The sequence below is a fragment of the Balaenoptera musculus genome, chromosome 11 (genome assembly GCF_009873245.2).
Source record: "Balaenoptera musculus isolate JJ_BM4_2016_0621 chromosome 11, mBalMus1.pri.v3, whole genome shotgun sequence".
Classification (NCBI taxonomy): domain Eukaryota; kingdom Metazoa; phylum Chordata; class Mammalia; order Artiodactyla; family Balaenopteridae; genus Balaenoptera; species Balaenoptera musculus.
The window spans coordinates 66,077,114-66,090,219 of record NC_045795.1 but is presented as its reverse complement, the minus strand read 5'-3'; the positions used below and the strand labels follow the sequence as shown (position 1 = coordinate 66,090,219).

Below are 13,106 nucleotides of genomic sequence, written 5' to 3'. Positions count from 1 at the left end.
CCCAACACCTGTGACTTCCCCTACCCAACTGTGACCCCACACACAGCTGTGACCTCCCCTACACAGATGTGACCCATGCACACCTGTTAGCTACCCCGCCCACATCTGTAACCTGCCAACACACAGGTTATCCAGACATACCTGTGACCTGACCCACGCAGCTGTGACCTGGCCATGAGCTCAGGTTCAGACTGGGCTGTAGGCCCAGGCAGTGCTTTCACCAGGAATATGATGTTTCCTTCATCCCACTCTGGCAGGCAAGCCTGGGCCTGAGCACCTAGCAGGTCTCAGTTGCTAGCGTCTGAATCAGCAAACAAGCAAAATCACAAAGGAATGAACAAGCGCGTCATCGCTGATACACTCATGCTCATACCCGTAGTCACACAAACATGGGGTCTCATGGTCATAAGACAACAGGGTCTCACACACACCAAGTCTCAGGCACTGGGTCGCACACTTGCACATACACACTACTGGAGTTTGTGGAGAGTCCCAAATGTCCACTGACTGGAGCTTTATACAGACACAGTCACTGATCTAGCACATATACAAAGGGTGACAACGCAGCCCTGACTTCAGGAACACAGTGCCTTTCAGACACAGGTCCCTAAAGGAGGGATGACTTATCCACTAGGCACACCGGTAGGCACAGGGCCACAATACTTATACGGGCCCACAAAAATGTTTTAATTTTAATCTTTTTTAATCAGAAGAAAAAATATAGGAATAATGAATATAAAATAATGAATTCAGTCTGGATTATATCTGTCCTTATGCCAATATAGTCGTAAAATATATTTTTTTAAAAATATGTATTTTTTTGGCCGCGCAGCATGCGGGATCTTAGTTCCCCAACCATGGATCGAACCCGTGCCCCCTGCAGTGGAAGCACAGAGTCCTAACCATTCCCTTAAAATGTTTTTTTGAGGAATGGGTCCACAAAGTGAAAGTGCCTAGGGCCCATAGGTGTCATAATGCAGCCACGTGGGGAAGGCACCCAGACTCCAGTATCACAGACAGGGCTGCCCAGTCGGATCTGCCACCCAGACAGCCCCCATGCACTGCCTCCATCCCCACATCATCCCAAGTAAAGCCACAAAGTCCAGCCCCAGTGCTGACAGAGTGGGAGGGGCCACTTCCGGCCTAGCCCCACCTCCTACCAAGGGCACTTTGCCAGGAGTGCAGAGGTGGCTCTGCCGTCTGGCCCAGCCCTCTAACCCAGGGCCCGCCCCTCAGCCCGCCCCCAGACTGGGTGGGGTGACCCCTACAAAAGCTCAGGGTTTCCAGCAGCAGCTTCTTGCTCCAAGAGTCTCGGTGCAGCTGAGGCCAGAGTTAAGGAACAGAATCTTGCTGATCCCTGCATAGGCCCTCACCCTGAGGTCAGGAAGTTTGGAGAATGAGGCCTTTCAGCCCTGAGGTCAGCAGGGACAAGTGGGCAGATTGGCGGGCGTACAGGAGGGCTGGACTGACCTTTCCTGCGTCACTGAGCATTCCCTCCTGCATGCGTGGCCAGGATTCCTGGGGGAAGAGACAGGGAAGCCCCCGCCTCCATCAGTCGGCCAGCCTGGGGGCTGAGGGCCTGGCTCTCAGCCACTTTTCTCAAGACAGATGTCATGGCTTCTGTGGCCCTTGGGGAAGGGGGTGGGCAAGCCAGGACAAGACCTGTGGGAGACAGAGGGCAGAGGTCGGCCCAAGAGGCAACTCGGGTGTGCCCTCTAGTGGCCATGTTCCCCTCAATGCCTCTCCTTTGCCCTCTGACTTCCCCGAGCCCTGCAGGTCAATATTTACCTGAAGCCAGAACAGAGGTGGATTAATAAGGGACTTGGCCTGCCTGCCCTCAGTAGGGGTCAGAGAGTTCAAGGACTGCTTTCAGCTCTGCCTCCCCTGGCCAGGTTTCCCTAGACCTGCCCTGTGCCATGGCAGCCCACCTGCTTCCCATCTGCACCCTCTTCCTGAACTTGCTCGGCATGGCCAAAGGCTCCAGGGACCCCGTGGTACCCAACCGGCCCTTCGCCACCATCTGGAATGCAAACACCCAGTGGTGTCTAGAGAGGCATGGCGTGGACGTGGACATCAGTGTCTTTGATGTGGCGGCCAACCCGGGGCAGACCTTCCGTGGCCCTGACATGACCATTTTCTACAGCTCCCAGCTGGGTACCTACCCTTACTACACATCTGCTGGGGAGCCCGTATTCGGTGGCCTGCCCCAGAATGCCAGCCTGGCTGTCCACCTGGTCCGCACATTCCAGGACATCCTGGCTGCCATGCCTGCATCCAACTTCTCAGGGCTGGCAGTTATTGACTGGGAGGCATGGCGCCCACGCTGGGCCTTCAACTGGGACACCAAGGACATTTACCGGCAGCGTTCACGGGCACTGGTACAGGGGCAGCACCCTGACTGGCCAGCTCCTTGGGTGGAGGCAGCAGCTCAGGACCAGTTCGAGGGGGCTGCCCGGGCCTGGATGGCAGGCACCCTCAGGCTGGGACAAGCACTGCGGCCTCGTGGCCTCTGGGGCTTCTATGGCTTCCCTGACTGCTATAACTATGACTTTAAAAATCCCAACTACACCGGCCAGTGCCCACCAGGCATCCGTGCCCAGAATGACCAGCTGGAGTGGCTGTGGGGCCAGAGCCGTGCCCTCTACCCCAGCATCTACCTGCCCGCAGCACTGGAGGGCACGAAGAAGGCACAGATGTTTGTGCAGCACCGTGTGGGTGAGGCATTCCGTTTGGCCGTGGGTGCAGGGTACCCTGATCTGCCAGTGCTGCCCTACGTCCAGATCTTCTACGACATGACTAACCGCTTTCTGCCCCTGGTGAGTCTCCTGTGACCCCGCCCACCTTGTAACCTACCTTGTCAGGCATTAGTCCAGTAAGTGAGGCCACACAGCCCTGGGGCACTTTAGCCTTGGGGCACTTTCATCCATTCCCTCCCACATTCTTTGAGCACCTACTGTGTGCCAAGTTCTGTGCTAGGCACAGACAATTCAGCATTCTTCAGAAAGAAATCATCCCTGCCTCCATGGCACTCACAGGCTAGAGTGAGGGCAGGCTTGCCTCTGGCCGCCAGAGCTAGAGCAGGCTATGAATTATTTGTCCCATGCAATAGTGTTACAGCAGTCTGCTGTGGGGACAGAGGGAGGCCCCACAGAGCTATGCTGTCCTTTCCCCAGGAGGAGCTGGAGCACAGCCTCGGGGAGAGTGCAGCCCAGGGGGCAGCAGGAGTGGTGCTCTGGGTGAGCTGGGAGAACACAAGAACCAAGGTGAGCTCAAGCCCAGGATGGGGGTGAGGGTGGGGGCAGGAGTGGAGCTGCCAGGCTGACTGGGGAGACCCTGGCCCACCCTTTACCCCTGCAGTCCTGGCTGACCAGCAGGTGAGTGCCTCAATGCCCTAGGTGGACCCGTGCATAGCCGTGGTGTCCTGACGCTCCCCCTCCCACCTAGGAATCCTGCCAGGCCATCAAGGACTATGTTGACATGACACTGGGGCCCTTCATCCTGAATGTGACCAGTGGGGCTCTTCTGTGCAGTCAAGTCCTGTGCTCTGGCCATGGCCGTTGTGCCCGGCGCCCCAGTCACCCTGAAGCCCACCTCATCCTCAGCCCCACCAGTTTCTCCATCGAGTCCACGCCTGGTGGTGGGCCCCTGACCCTCCGAGGTGCCCTCTCACTCAAGGATCAGTTGCGGATGGCTGTGGAGTTCAAATGTCGCTGCTACCGTGGGTGGACGGGAACATGGTGTGAGCAGTGGGGCATGTGGTGATTGGCACATGCACACATTGAGTACCTAATGCAATCTGGACCTGGCTACAGCTTTCTCAAGTACAGGCACAGTCACATGAGCCATGGTCACAGTCAGAAGTACACTCAGGCACTGTCATGAGCATATGCCAGCACATTCACACTTGCTTACAGACCAAGATAGTTGCATAAGGAGTTTGAGCCTCGGGCACCCACCCAGCGGAGTTAAAAATATTTCCTCCAGAGACATTGAGCCAGTCTTTAAACTGCAGCAATCACAAGAACTGACGTTCTGGATTTCCCTGGCGGTCCAGTGGTTAAGACTCCGCGCTTCTACTGCAGGGGGCGGGGGTTCGATCCCTGGTCAGGGAACTAAGATCCCGCATGCTGAAAGAAAGGGAGGGAGGGAGGAAGGAAGGAAGGAAGAAAGAAAGAAAGAGCTGACATTCACTGGGTGCCTACTCTTTCCAAGTCATGTGCTAGGCATTTTAAGTAGTCTAACTTAATTGTGCAGTCCTAACACGACGCTATGAGGAAACTGAGGCACACACAGGGAGGGTAAGCACTTTACCCACGGTTGCAGCCAGAAAATAGAGCAGCTGAGATTCAAACCCAGGTGAATCTGGGTTTGAATCTCTACCCTCTACCTCTACCTCTATAGCGATGGAGCCCTTTGGCTCCTACTATATGTCGCCGGTAATCAGCCCTGCACTGCAACCTGAATCCGTTCAGAGGTAACAGCCTCACAAATAAAGCAGACATGATTCTAACTTCAAGAGCTGTTTATTGAGCGCTTAAAACGTGCAGGCGCTGGGATCCAGAGGGCACAGGAAAATTCTTTTCTCTCGCTCAGATTTGATGTCTGTCCGAGAGCGGCTGCTTCTCAGGGTAGGGCCCAAATTTCAGGAGGAAGCTCCACCTGACCGTTTTCACACTGGGCAGGAGGCTGACGTGAGCCGAGACAAAGCTGAATTGGGGGGAGACCTATCTGAGTCTGGGGCGGGGCGAGGCGGGGCGAGATGGAAGCCCAGCCCACCCGTAACGGAGCCGGCGCTCGGTTCGCGCTCTCTGGAAGCTGGGCCTGGATAAGCAAGGGCGGGAGGGGCAGAGGTAGAGCCAGGGCAGAGATCCAGTCTGCGTCGGGTCCGTGTTATGACGCGAGGGGCCGGGGACGGGGGCTGGCCGCCCCGAAGACCCGGGACCTGTGTGACGGCTGCAGTGCGTCCGCCGCAGCGCTAGGGGGCGAGCGCCGGGGGCCGGAGGGGTCCGAGCCAGAGACAGCGAGATACAGATCCGTGCAGAGCGAGGACACGGAGCGTCCCGGAGCCAGGCGTCAGCATGTCAGTACTGCCCCCTCCCCATGCGCGGCGTATTCCTCCTCATTGTCCCCCGCTCTCCCCGTCCGCTCCGCGCGTACAGTTCTCAAGTGACTAAGCCGCCCCGCACGCCCTCATTGCGTCTGTCGTTCCCTCCCAGAGCATGCCGAGCCACAGCCGCCCAGAGTCAAGTTCCCGAAGCCCCCACCCCCAAACTCCACGGTTTGTCACCCAGTGGGAGGAAGGGGGAAACTGAGGCAGGAGAGACTGCCGCCTCTCTCTGTGGACCCGGGAGCCCCACCCACAGTGGGTGGGGTCGGCACAGAAGGGGTTGAGCCTGAGGGGGAAGTCGGGGGCTCCAGGCTCAGGGGCGGATCCTGGGGTTTCCTCTCTCCTGGTCCAGAGGTGCAGTTGCTGCGGAGGTGGCTGATGCAGGTGAGGGGCTTATAGCCCTCTGAGTGGGATGTGGTATGAGGGGAGGGGGCTACCTGTTACTGATCAGTGTAGAATTGGCCTCAAGCTCACGGGCCCTTCCTGGGGAGGGGGGGAAGGGGAGCCAAGTCATCCTCTATGGAACAGGTGAGTAAAAGGGTGGGGCCCAGCGGCCACCTATCGCTAGAAATCCCCCAACATTGACCCTCCTGCCAGCAGAGCCTGGGGTAGGATGGGCACACAATGGAGTTCGGGGTCAGGAGGTCTGAGCCCCCAACCTGGTAGCCGTTGGACACCCCTGTGGATGTAGGAAGGAAGCTGTGGTTCTTATCTAGCTAGGGTGGCTACGAAACAGGCCAGTGGGGAACCAGGCCTGCAGGAGCCACACTGCTGTGTGAGCCGGGCCCTTTCTGAGGGGCAGTTGGGTCCATGCCCAGTCAAAGTGTCCTGAGCTGGGCAGTGTTGGGGAGGGAGCCATGGACTCTGTGCCCCTGGTAGGGAAGGCAGTCCAGGGAGGGGAAATTTGAGCCTGATGGGTGGGTGAATGGCACCCCAATATCGGTTAGGTGGCAGGCATGGCCCAGGTGGTCAAAAAGGCTGGAACCTGGAGTAGGGAGAAGGGTGGGACAGGGGAGTTCCTAGGGAAGCTATGTTCCCCGAAGGGAATACAGCGTTTAAGCAGGGGGTCGTGGTGTCTAGTTTGTATGCTCTGTCTGATGGCCAGCCAGCTGCAATGGTGTAGGGCTGGATCTACTCTCCTGGGGAGGACAAAGCGGTAGCCAGAGCAGGCTGGGGCCTGGACTCTTGAGTTCTGCCCTAGCCTTTAGCCCTCAGCCTCCATACAGTGTAAGGTAGAGCACCCAGGACCCATCCCCTCTGCTCTCAACCTGAGTCAGGTCCCCCAGGTATAGGGGATGGGATCCTCCAGGTCACCTGTGCCATCAGGTGAGTATGGGGACAAGGTGCAGCCCACCAGTTCAAGGATGTGTGGCCCTCCTTAGCACTCTGTCAGCCACTCCCTGCCCCAGCCCCACCCTCCCTTCGGCACAGCCCAGCATGGCTGTTGTCCACAGGAGGAGCACCCTTCTGGTCTCAGGAGATACCACTGCCTGGAGACTGTGGCCTTAACCCCCAGCCTGCCACTGAGCCACCTGTAACCCAGCAGGAGATGACCTTGGCTCCCAGCCTGGCAGCTGAGCCTGGATCCCACATGTAGGCGAGAGCTGACTCTGAGCCCTGGCCCAGCCAAGCTGACCCCTACCCTAGACCCTATACACCAGGTGGCTTCTGATCCTGAGTACCACCCCAGCCCAACTGACTCTGGATCCTGCATGCCAGCCAGAGGTGACCCTGAGATCCAACCTGGCCAAGCTGATCCTGGATCCTACACACCAGCCAGATCTGACCCTGAGCCCCAGGCTAGCTGAGTTGACCCTGGGTTCTGCATGCCATCCAGAGATGACCCTCAGTCCTGGCTCAACTGAGCTGACCCTGGATCCCGCACGCCAGCCAGAGGAGACCCCAGCCCCCAACCTGGCTGAGCTGACCCTGGAGCCTGTGCACTGCCGACCTGAGCTCCTGGATGCCTGTGCCGACCTCATCAATGAGCAGTGGCCCCGCAGCCGCACATCCCGCCTGCACTCTTGTGCCAGTCCTCAGATGCCTTCCCCCTCTGCTTGATGCTGCTGAGCCCCCGTCCCACGCCAGAGGCAGCCCCCATTGTGGTGGGCCATGCCCGCCTGTCACGGGTGCTGGACCGGCCCCAGAGCCTCCTAGTGGAGACGGTGGTGGTGGCCCGAGCCTTGAGGGGCCCGGTGCTTGGCCGCCGCCTCATGGAGGGCCTCGAAGCCTTTGCTCAGGCCCGGGGCTTCCGCCGCTACACCTCACCACCCAGACCAGCTGCACTTTTCGCCCCACCTGGGCTACCAGCTGGGTGAGCCTGTGCAAGGCCTGGTCTTCACCAGTCAGCGGCTGCCTGCCACCCCTGCTCAATGCATTCCCCAGGCCCCCTTTCCCCGGCCACACTGCAAGCCCCTAGCCTGACTGCCCAAGCTGGCCCCAAGAGCCCCAAGGGGTCATCATTGCCGCCACCCACCCCACCCCACCCTGCCTGAGCCCTTGACCACCTACCCCCCACCTCCAGGAGGGCCCCCTCCACAAAGCCCTGCTGGAGGACTCAATACCAAGACCTGAGAAGACGCCCCATATTCTGGATGGAGAAAGACATCTGAGGGCTACCCAGGGCAAGATGCTGTCTTTCTTCGGGTCAGTTTGACTGCCCAGGACAGTACCAAGCCTCAGCCCACTGGCCATCCTCAGCTTCTAGCCCCTGAGGGGCAGCTTCAGCCTAGGCATGTTTCCTGAGTGCCAGTGGAGATGGCGCCATGGCTGTGGCTCAGAGCTCTCAGTGTGGCTGAATAAAGGCTTCTGTTGGGTGTGGTGTGACAGTGTATTTGTTGACCCCCACCCTCATCTCCCAGCCTTGTCTTAGGGTCCTCGTCCCTGCAGGGGCCCCTCAGATCCACCTCGGCCTTAGGGCCATGGGTGGAGAGACACCTGCCTTTTACCTCTCTCACTCTGCCAGGCCCAGGGGACAAGGAGACATTCACTCATCACCATTCACTGAGCACCTGCTGTGTTACAGGCCCTGGATTGGGCACAGGCAGTGGGGAACTAGACAGATAGGTTCTCAACCCAAGGGACAGGGCAGGGCATACTGTGGCAGGATCCATGCTGGGACAGTGGGAGCTAAAGTGCCCCCACTCCACTTGGAGATCTGGGAGACCTCCCAGGGCAGGTGATGTCATAGCAGAGACCTGAGTGCTGAGTAGAAATTAAGCCAGGCAAGGTGGGGGCTGAGTGTTCTTGGGGCAGGAAACAAAATGGGCAGAGGAAAGAAGGGGACTTGTGAAAGCTGTAGGTGGGGGAGGTGTCAGAGGGCACGGTGGTGCCATGGCAGAGATGGACAATACAGAAGGGGAGCTGCCCAAACCAGCTTGGGTTGTGGCTGCTCTGAGAGGCCTATGAGACCCCTTGGGAACCAGGCTTTACGCACCTCCCTTTCTTGTGAAGAGGAGCTGGAGGAGTTTTCCCAGCTTTCTCTGCTGTGTGGAAGGTGTGGCCATGGCCATGGAGTCTAAGCTCACACCCCCTCTCTCCTGCAGGTTTCCATCCTGGGGCATGACCATGCAGCTAGGCCTGGCCCTGGTGCTAGCGGTGGCCCTGTGCTTGGGGTGTGGCCAGCCCCTGCTGCAAGCCCCTGAACACCCCTTCTTGGTGCTGTGGAACGTGCCCTCAGCACACTGTAAGGCCCGCTTTGGCGTGCACCTGCCACTAGAGGCCCTGGGCATTGCAGCCAACCGTGGCCAGCGTTTCCACGGCCAGAATGTCACCATCTTCTACAAGAACCAGCTTGGCTTCTATCCCTACTTTGGGCCGAGGGACACAGCTCACAATGGGGGCATCCCCCAGGCTGTGCCCCTTGACCGCCACCTGGCATGGGCTGCCTATCAGATCCGCCGCAGCCTGCAACCTGGCTTCGCTGGCCTGGCAGTACTGGACTGGGAGGAATGGTGTCCACTCTGGGCTGGGAACTGGGGCCGCCGCCAGGTCTATCAGACAGCCTCCTGGGCTTGGGCACAGCGGTTATTCCCCAACCTGGACCCCCAGGAGCAGCTCTACAAGGCCCGTATCGGCTTTGAACAGGCAGCCCGTTCACTGATGGAGGACACACTGTGGCTAGGCCGGGCACTGCAGCCCCATGGGCTCTGGGGCTTCTATCACTTCCCTGCCTGTGGCAATGGCTGGCATGGTACAGCTTCCAATTACACGGGCCACTGCCATGCAGCCACCCTTGCCCGCAACACCCAACTGTATTGGCTCTGGGCCGCCTCCAGCGCCCTCTTCCCCAGCATATACCTCCCACCCAGGTTACCACCTGCTCACCACCAGGCATTTGTCCGATACCGCCTGGAGGAGGCCTTCCGTGTGGCCCTCACTGGGCACCCACATCCCCTGCCTGTCCTGGCCTATGCCCGCCTCACACACCGGAGCTCTGGGAGGTTCCTGTCCCAGGTGAGTGAAAACTGAAGTCTAGGGGTCTGACTGGGGAGGCATGACATTCTCTGAGGGCCTGAGAAGCCACTCAGAGGCTCAGGGCCAAGGGGCCCTCCTCTAGGGGTGGAATCGGATCATGGCAGTGAGCCATGAAAGTTCTTGAAGATGGAGGTAGGGCCAGATGGAGCTGGCCAGCCCAGCCCTGGCTTAGCAGCTCTCTGCCTCCAGGATGAACTTGTGCAGACCATTGGTGTGAGCGCCGCACTGGGGGCAGCCGGCGTGGTGCTCTGGGGGGATCTGAGCTTCTCCAGTTCTGAGGTGATCATTGCCCCCTCCAGCCTGCCACACAGCCCATGCTGGGGTCCCAGAGATGGGGAAAGACCATGTCAGGGCCATGGAGCAGAAGCATTGATACATCCCTTCCCTCTCCTCAGGAGGAGTGCTGGCATCTCCATGACTACCTAGTGAGCACCCTGGGCCCTTATGTGATCAACGTGACCAGGGCAGCCATGGCCTGCAGTCACCAGCGGTGCCATGGCCATGGCCGATGTGCTTGGCAAGACCCAGGACAACTGGAAGTCTTTCTGCACCTGGAGCCAGATGGCAGCCCTGGAGATTGGGAGTCCTTCAGCTGCCGTTGTTACTGGGGCTGGGCTGGCCCTACCTGCCAGGAGCCCAGGCCTGAGCTTGGGCCTGAAGAAGCAACATAAAGCCAGGAGTCACGTGCGTCTGACCTTCATGTTCCTGCTGCCATCTTTCCAGTCCTGGAGGGAGGACTTTGTCCCACTCTTGTTCTATTTAGCTTACCATCACTTCTCCCATGCACACACCCCACTTCCCATGGGATCCCTGGGGAGTGGAAGAGGCCATAAAAAAACATACTGTTTTAAAACTAGAGGCCCTCTGACATCACCTGTTCCCTCCTGACAAGAAAGCAGCCCCAGGAAGAGTCGGTGTTCCAGAAGGTTAAGGTTGCCAGCCCAGGGCTCTGTTCTACACCTCACTGCGTCCATGGAGAGGTCACAGGAGACCCGTCCAGGGGCAGGTGGGCCCCCAAGGAGATCTTGGCTAAGATCTGTAAGGGCTAAGCTGTTGTCTGTAATCTGCTTTCATCATAAAGTTACTTTTTCTTTCACTGCCTGAGGTTTGGCTGTTCCCCAATTCTACCAAACCCACCCTCTTCCTGTCGCGAGCGTCCCGCTGCAAGTGCCCAGAGATGCCGGTCCTGCGTCGTGGGCAGCTACAGAGTTAACGACTACACGTGCTGGGCGAGGTGGGGTTGGGGGAGGAACACCGCAAGGCATTGTGGGTGCATAGTTGAGCTAGAGCGTCGTGGGCTTGTGGGTCCCTGAAGCTGACTACAGTTCCCAAGGTGCTCTGCGCCCAGCCGGGGAGGGGCGTTAATCCGCGCTCAGCACCCTGGGAATAGTAGTTTCGGCCGCATGGAGAGGTTCCATGAACCGAGATACCAGGAACTCGCCTTCCCGGCCACCCATTTAGCAGGGCGGGGCGCTTCGACACGTTTGGCAGGGCGGGGCGCCTCGCGAAGATGGTGGCGCGCGCGGCGTGTGGCTCCCGTCGTCTGCCCGAGTCTCAACTCAGCGCATTGGCCGGCGACTCGCTGGTCTGGAGCCCCCGCCCGCCGGGTCTCTGACCCCGCGCCCCGCCGCGCCCGATTCCCGGCATGCCCCGCGCCCGAAAAGGCAGCGCGCCCCGCAGAGGCGGCCAGCGCAGCGGAGGAGGTAAGTGGGGGGCTCTGGGCAACTGAGGAACGTTGAGCTGGGGCTCTGTGTGGGTTCCCGTCGGTGTCCCTAAGAGTCCTGGGGTAGAGACTCCTGCCTCGACCAGTCCGGTGCTGCCACCCGCAACTCTCCCCGTGACCGGCACATGCCCAAGGAGTCAGCGGCCACGTGTGCGCCTAACCTTAGTGCGCTGCCCGCTTGCCCGGAGCCCTCGCTCCCCGCCCGCACCTGGTCCGCACCTTCCGGCCTTGGTTGGTTTCCTCATTGCCTCTCTACCCAAGTTGTCTGTTGTGATGGACAAACAGGCCAGACGGAAAAGAAAGCCAGCCCACTCCCCAAGCCCTGATCCTTGCCTGGACTGGACTAGGAAGTTGGCCAGAGGCCTGGGCTATCCCGGAGAACTGAGAGAGGGGGTGATGGGGAAGCTGCAAAATTTGGGCCTTGACTGCCTGGACCTAGAAGGTTGATGAGCGCCGAAGGTTGATGAGCGCCCTGGAGCCTGAGGCAGTCCAGAGAGTCGCTTATCAGGTCGACCAGAGGAGCATGTCCTGGTGCAGTAAACACATATGTTTACTGTGTAGGGATGGGGTGCCTTTTAGGCACAGCTCAGACCTGGCCACCACTTCAGTGGGGCTTGGGTGAGGGTGTTACTGAACCAAACGTTGCCCCGGAGGAGTAAAGCCAATCTACTGATGAAACCGCAGAAATGCATTGGGGTGGGGGGGTGCGTGGTCCGAGTAGCTCCCGTTCGTTAGAGCAGAAAGAATTCAGTGAGAGGCAAAGTGTTAGATAAGAAGTGACTTATTAGAGTAGGACACTTGAGAGACTTACAAGGAGGTGGGTGAGAGGGTGCCATCTGGAGAACATGGTGAGCTGTAGTTTTATAATCAAAGGAAGAATGGGGAGGGTGAGAAGACCACCTTCTTCCTCATTATTGAGGAGACATCAAGCTTCCATCATCAATTCCTTTTCCAAGTCGGGTGGGGAGTTTTCTTGTCCCTACATGGTCAAACCAGGACTGTCATGGCGCAATGGAAATGAGCAAAAAGGCAGTAACATACACTAACATATGATAAATCATTTCAAGTTTTAGTATAATGTCATCCTTTCCTTATATGTTTGTTTTTAGTGCATGTATGTCCTAGGAATCATTAACCTGAGCTCACTGGGCAGGATGTGGGTCTCATTCCACCATTGTTTTATTGTTTTGTGGCATGTCTCATGCTTCTGTTGCATGGTTTTGTGGTTAAGCAAACCTGCTTTCTTGAGTGATCATTAACTTTCAGGGGTCTCCCATACTTTTTTCTTTACTTATAATCACTTACTGGGATTAACTATTTAATTACTTGCTTTGTCCTTTTACTCTGTCCGTATCATTCCCCCCTCCAGGTGTTTACCCTTTATGCTTAAAGTGGGGTAAGGGGCGACAACCTATCATTAACTACTTTCTGCTGAGATGGGATGTAGGCCTGCCTGGGGAAGAAGTAAAACACCTGGCTGACTGTCCCTTCTCTGTTAGGAGAACCAGAAGCCAGTGCCCCTCTGGTTAGCATTATTCTTTAGTCCTTGTGGACGTTGAGCATCGGAAGATGAGTTTATAAAAGATACAAATTGAAAGAAATACAGCAGGGACTTCCTTGGTGGTGCAGTGGTTAAGAATCCGCCTGCCAAGGCAGGGATCACAGGTTCAGTCCCTGGTCTGGGAAGATCCCACATGCCAAGGAGCAACTAAGCCCGTGCACCACAACTACTGAGCCTGTGCTCTAGAGCCCATGAGCCACAACTACTGAAGCCCACACGCCTAGAGCCCGTGCTCCGCA

General features: G+C 58.0%; 4 protein-coding genes across 12 annotated transcripts in view; all 4 read left to right on the top strand.

Moving 5' to 3' along the window:
* Positions 1–913: 913 nt before the first annotated feature.
* Positions 914–4,510, top strand: HYAL1 (hyaluronidase 1). 2 transcript variants are annotated; one of them, XM_036868649.1, is made up of 4 exons: positions 914–1,417; positions 1,842–2,816; positions 3,174–3,263; positions 3,445–4,510. In XM_036868649.1, exons 2-4 carry the CDS (start codon positions 1,917–1,919, stop codon positions 3,760–3,762), a joined length of 1,308 nt encoding a protein of 435 aa, XP_036724544.1. In that variant the 5' UTR covers positions 914–1,417; positions 1,842–1,916; the 3' UTR covers positions 3,763–4,510. The 2 variants fall into 2 exon arrangements, with proteins under 2 accessions (XP_036724544.1, XP_036724543.1); XM_036868648.1 differs by having other exon boundaries at positions 915–1,417; positions 1,893–2,816.
* Positions 4,511–4,979: 469 nt separating this feature from the next.
* Positions 4,980–10,684, top strand: HYAL3 (hyaluronidase 3). 4 transcript variants are annotated; one of them, XM_036868652.1, is made up of 4 exons: positions 4,980–5,080; positions 8,653–9,562; positions 9,773–9,862; positions 9,979–10,684. In XM_036868652.1, coding segments are annotated over exons 1-4 (1,278 nt in total). In that variant the 5' UTR covers positions 4,980–5,078; the 3' UTR covers positions 10,255–10,684. The 4 variants fall into 4 exon arrangements, with proteins under 4 accessions (XP_036724547.1, XP_036724548.1, XP_036724546.1 ...); XM_036868653.1 differs by having other exon boundaries at positions 5,003–5,080; positions 9,418–9,562; XM_036868650.1 differs by lacking the exon at positions 4,980–5,080 and adding an exon at positions 5,454–5,491.
* Positions 5,027–8,646, top strand: NAA80 (N-alpha-acetyltransferase 80, NatH catalytic subunit). The gene is given in 8 exon segments (XM_036868654.1): positions 5,027–5,080; positions 5,460–5,491; positions 6,827–7,133; positions 7,136–7,364; positions 7,366–7,508; positions 7,511–7,587; positions 7,589–7,642; positions 7,645–8,646. Coding segments are annotated over 7 exon segments (891 nt in total). The 5' UTR covers positions 5,027–5,080; positions 5,460–5,485; the 3' UTR covers positions 7,720–8,646.
* A 397-nt stretch (positions 10,685–11,081) lies between the features above and the next one.
* IFRD2 (interferon related developmental regulator 2) overlaps positions 11,082–13,106 on the top strand; it is a 30,731-nt gene continuing 28,706 nt past the window's right edge. For all 5 annotated transcript variants that reach the window (XM_036869373.1, XM_036869372.1, XM_036869370.1 and 2 more), the window contains exon 1: positions 11,082–11,286. In XM_036869373.1, coding sequence (XP_036725268.1) covers positions 11,229–11,286 — 58 coding nt within the window. In that variant the 5' untranslated portion in view covers positions 11,082–11,228. The remainder of the gene's footprint in view (positions 11,287–13,106) is intronic.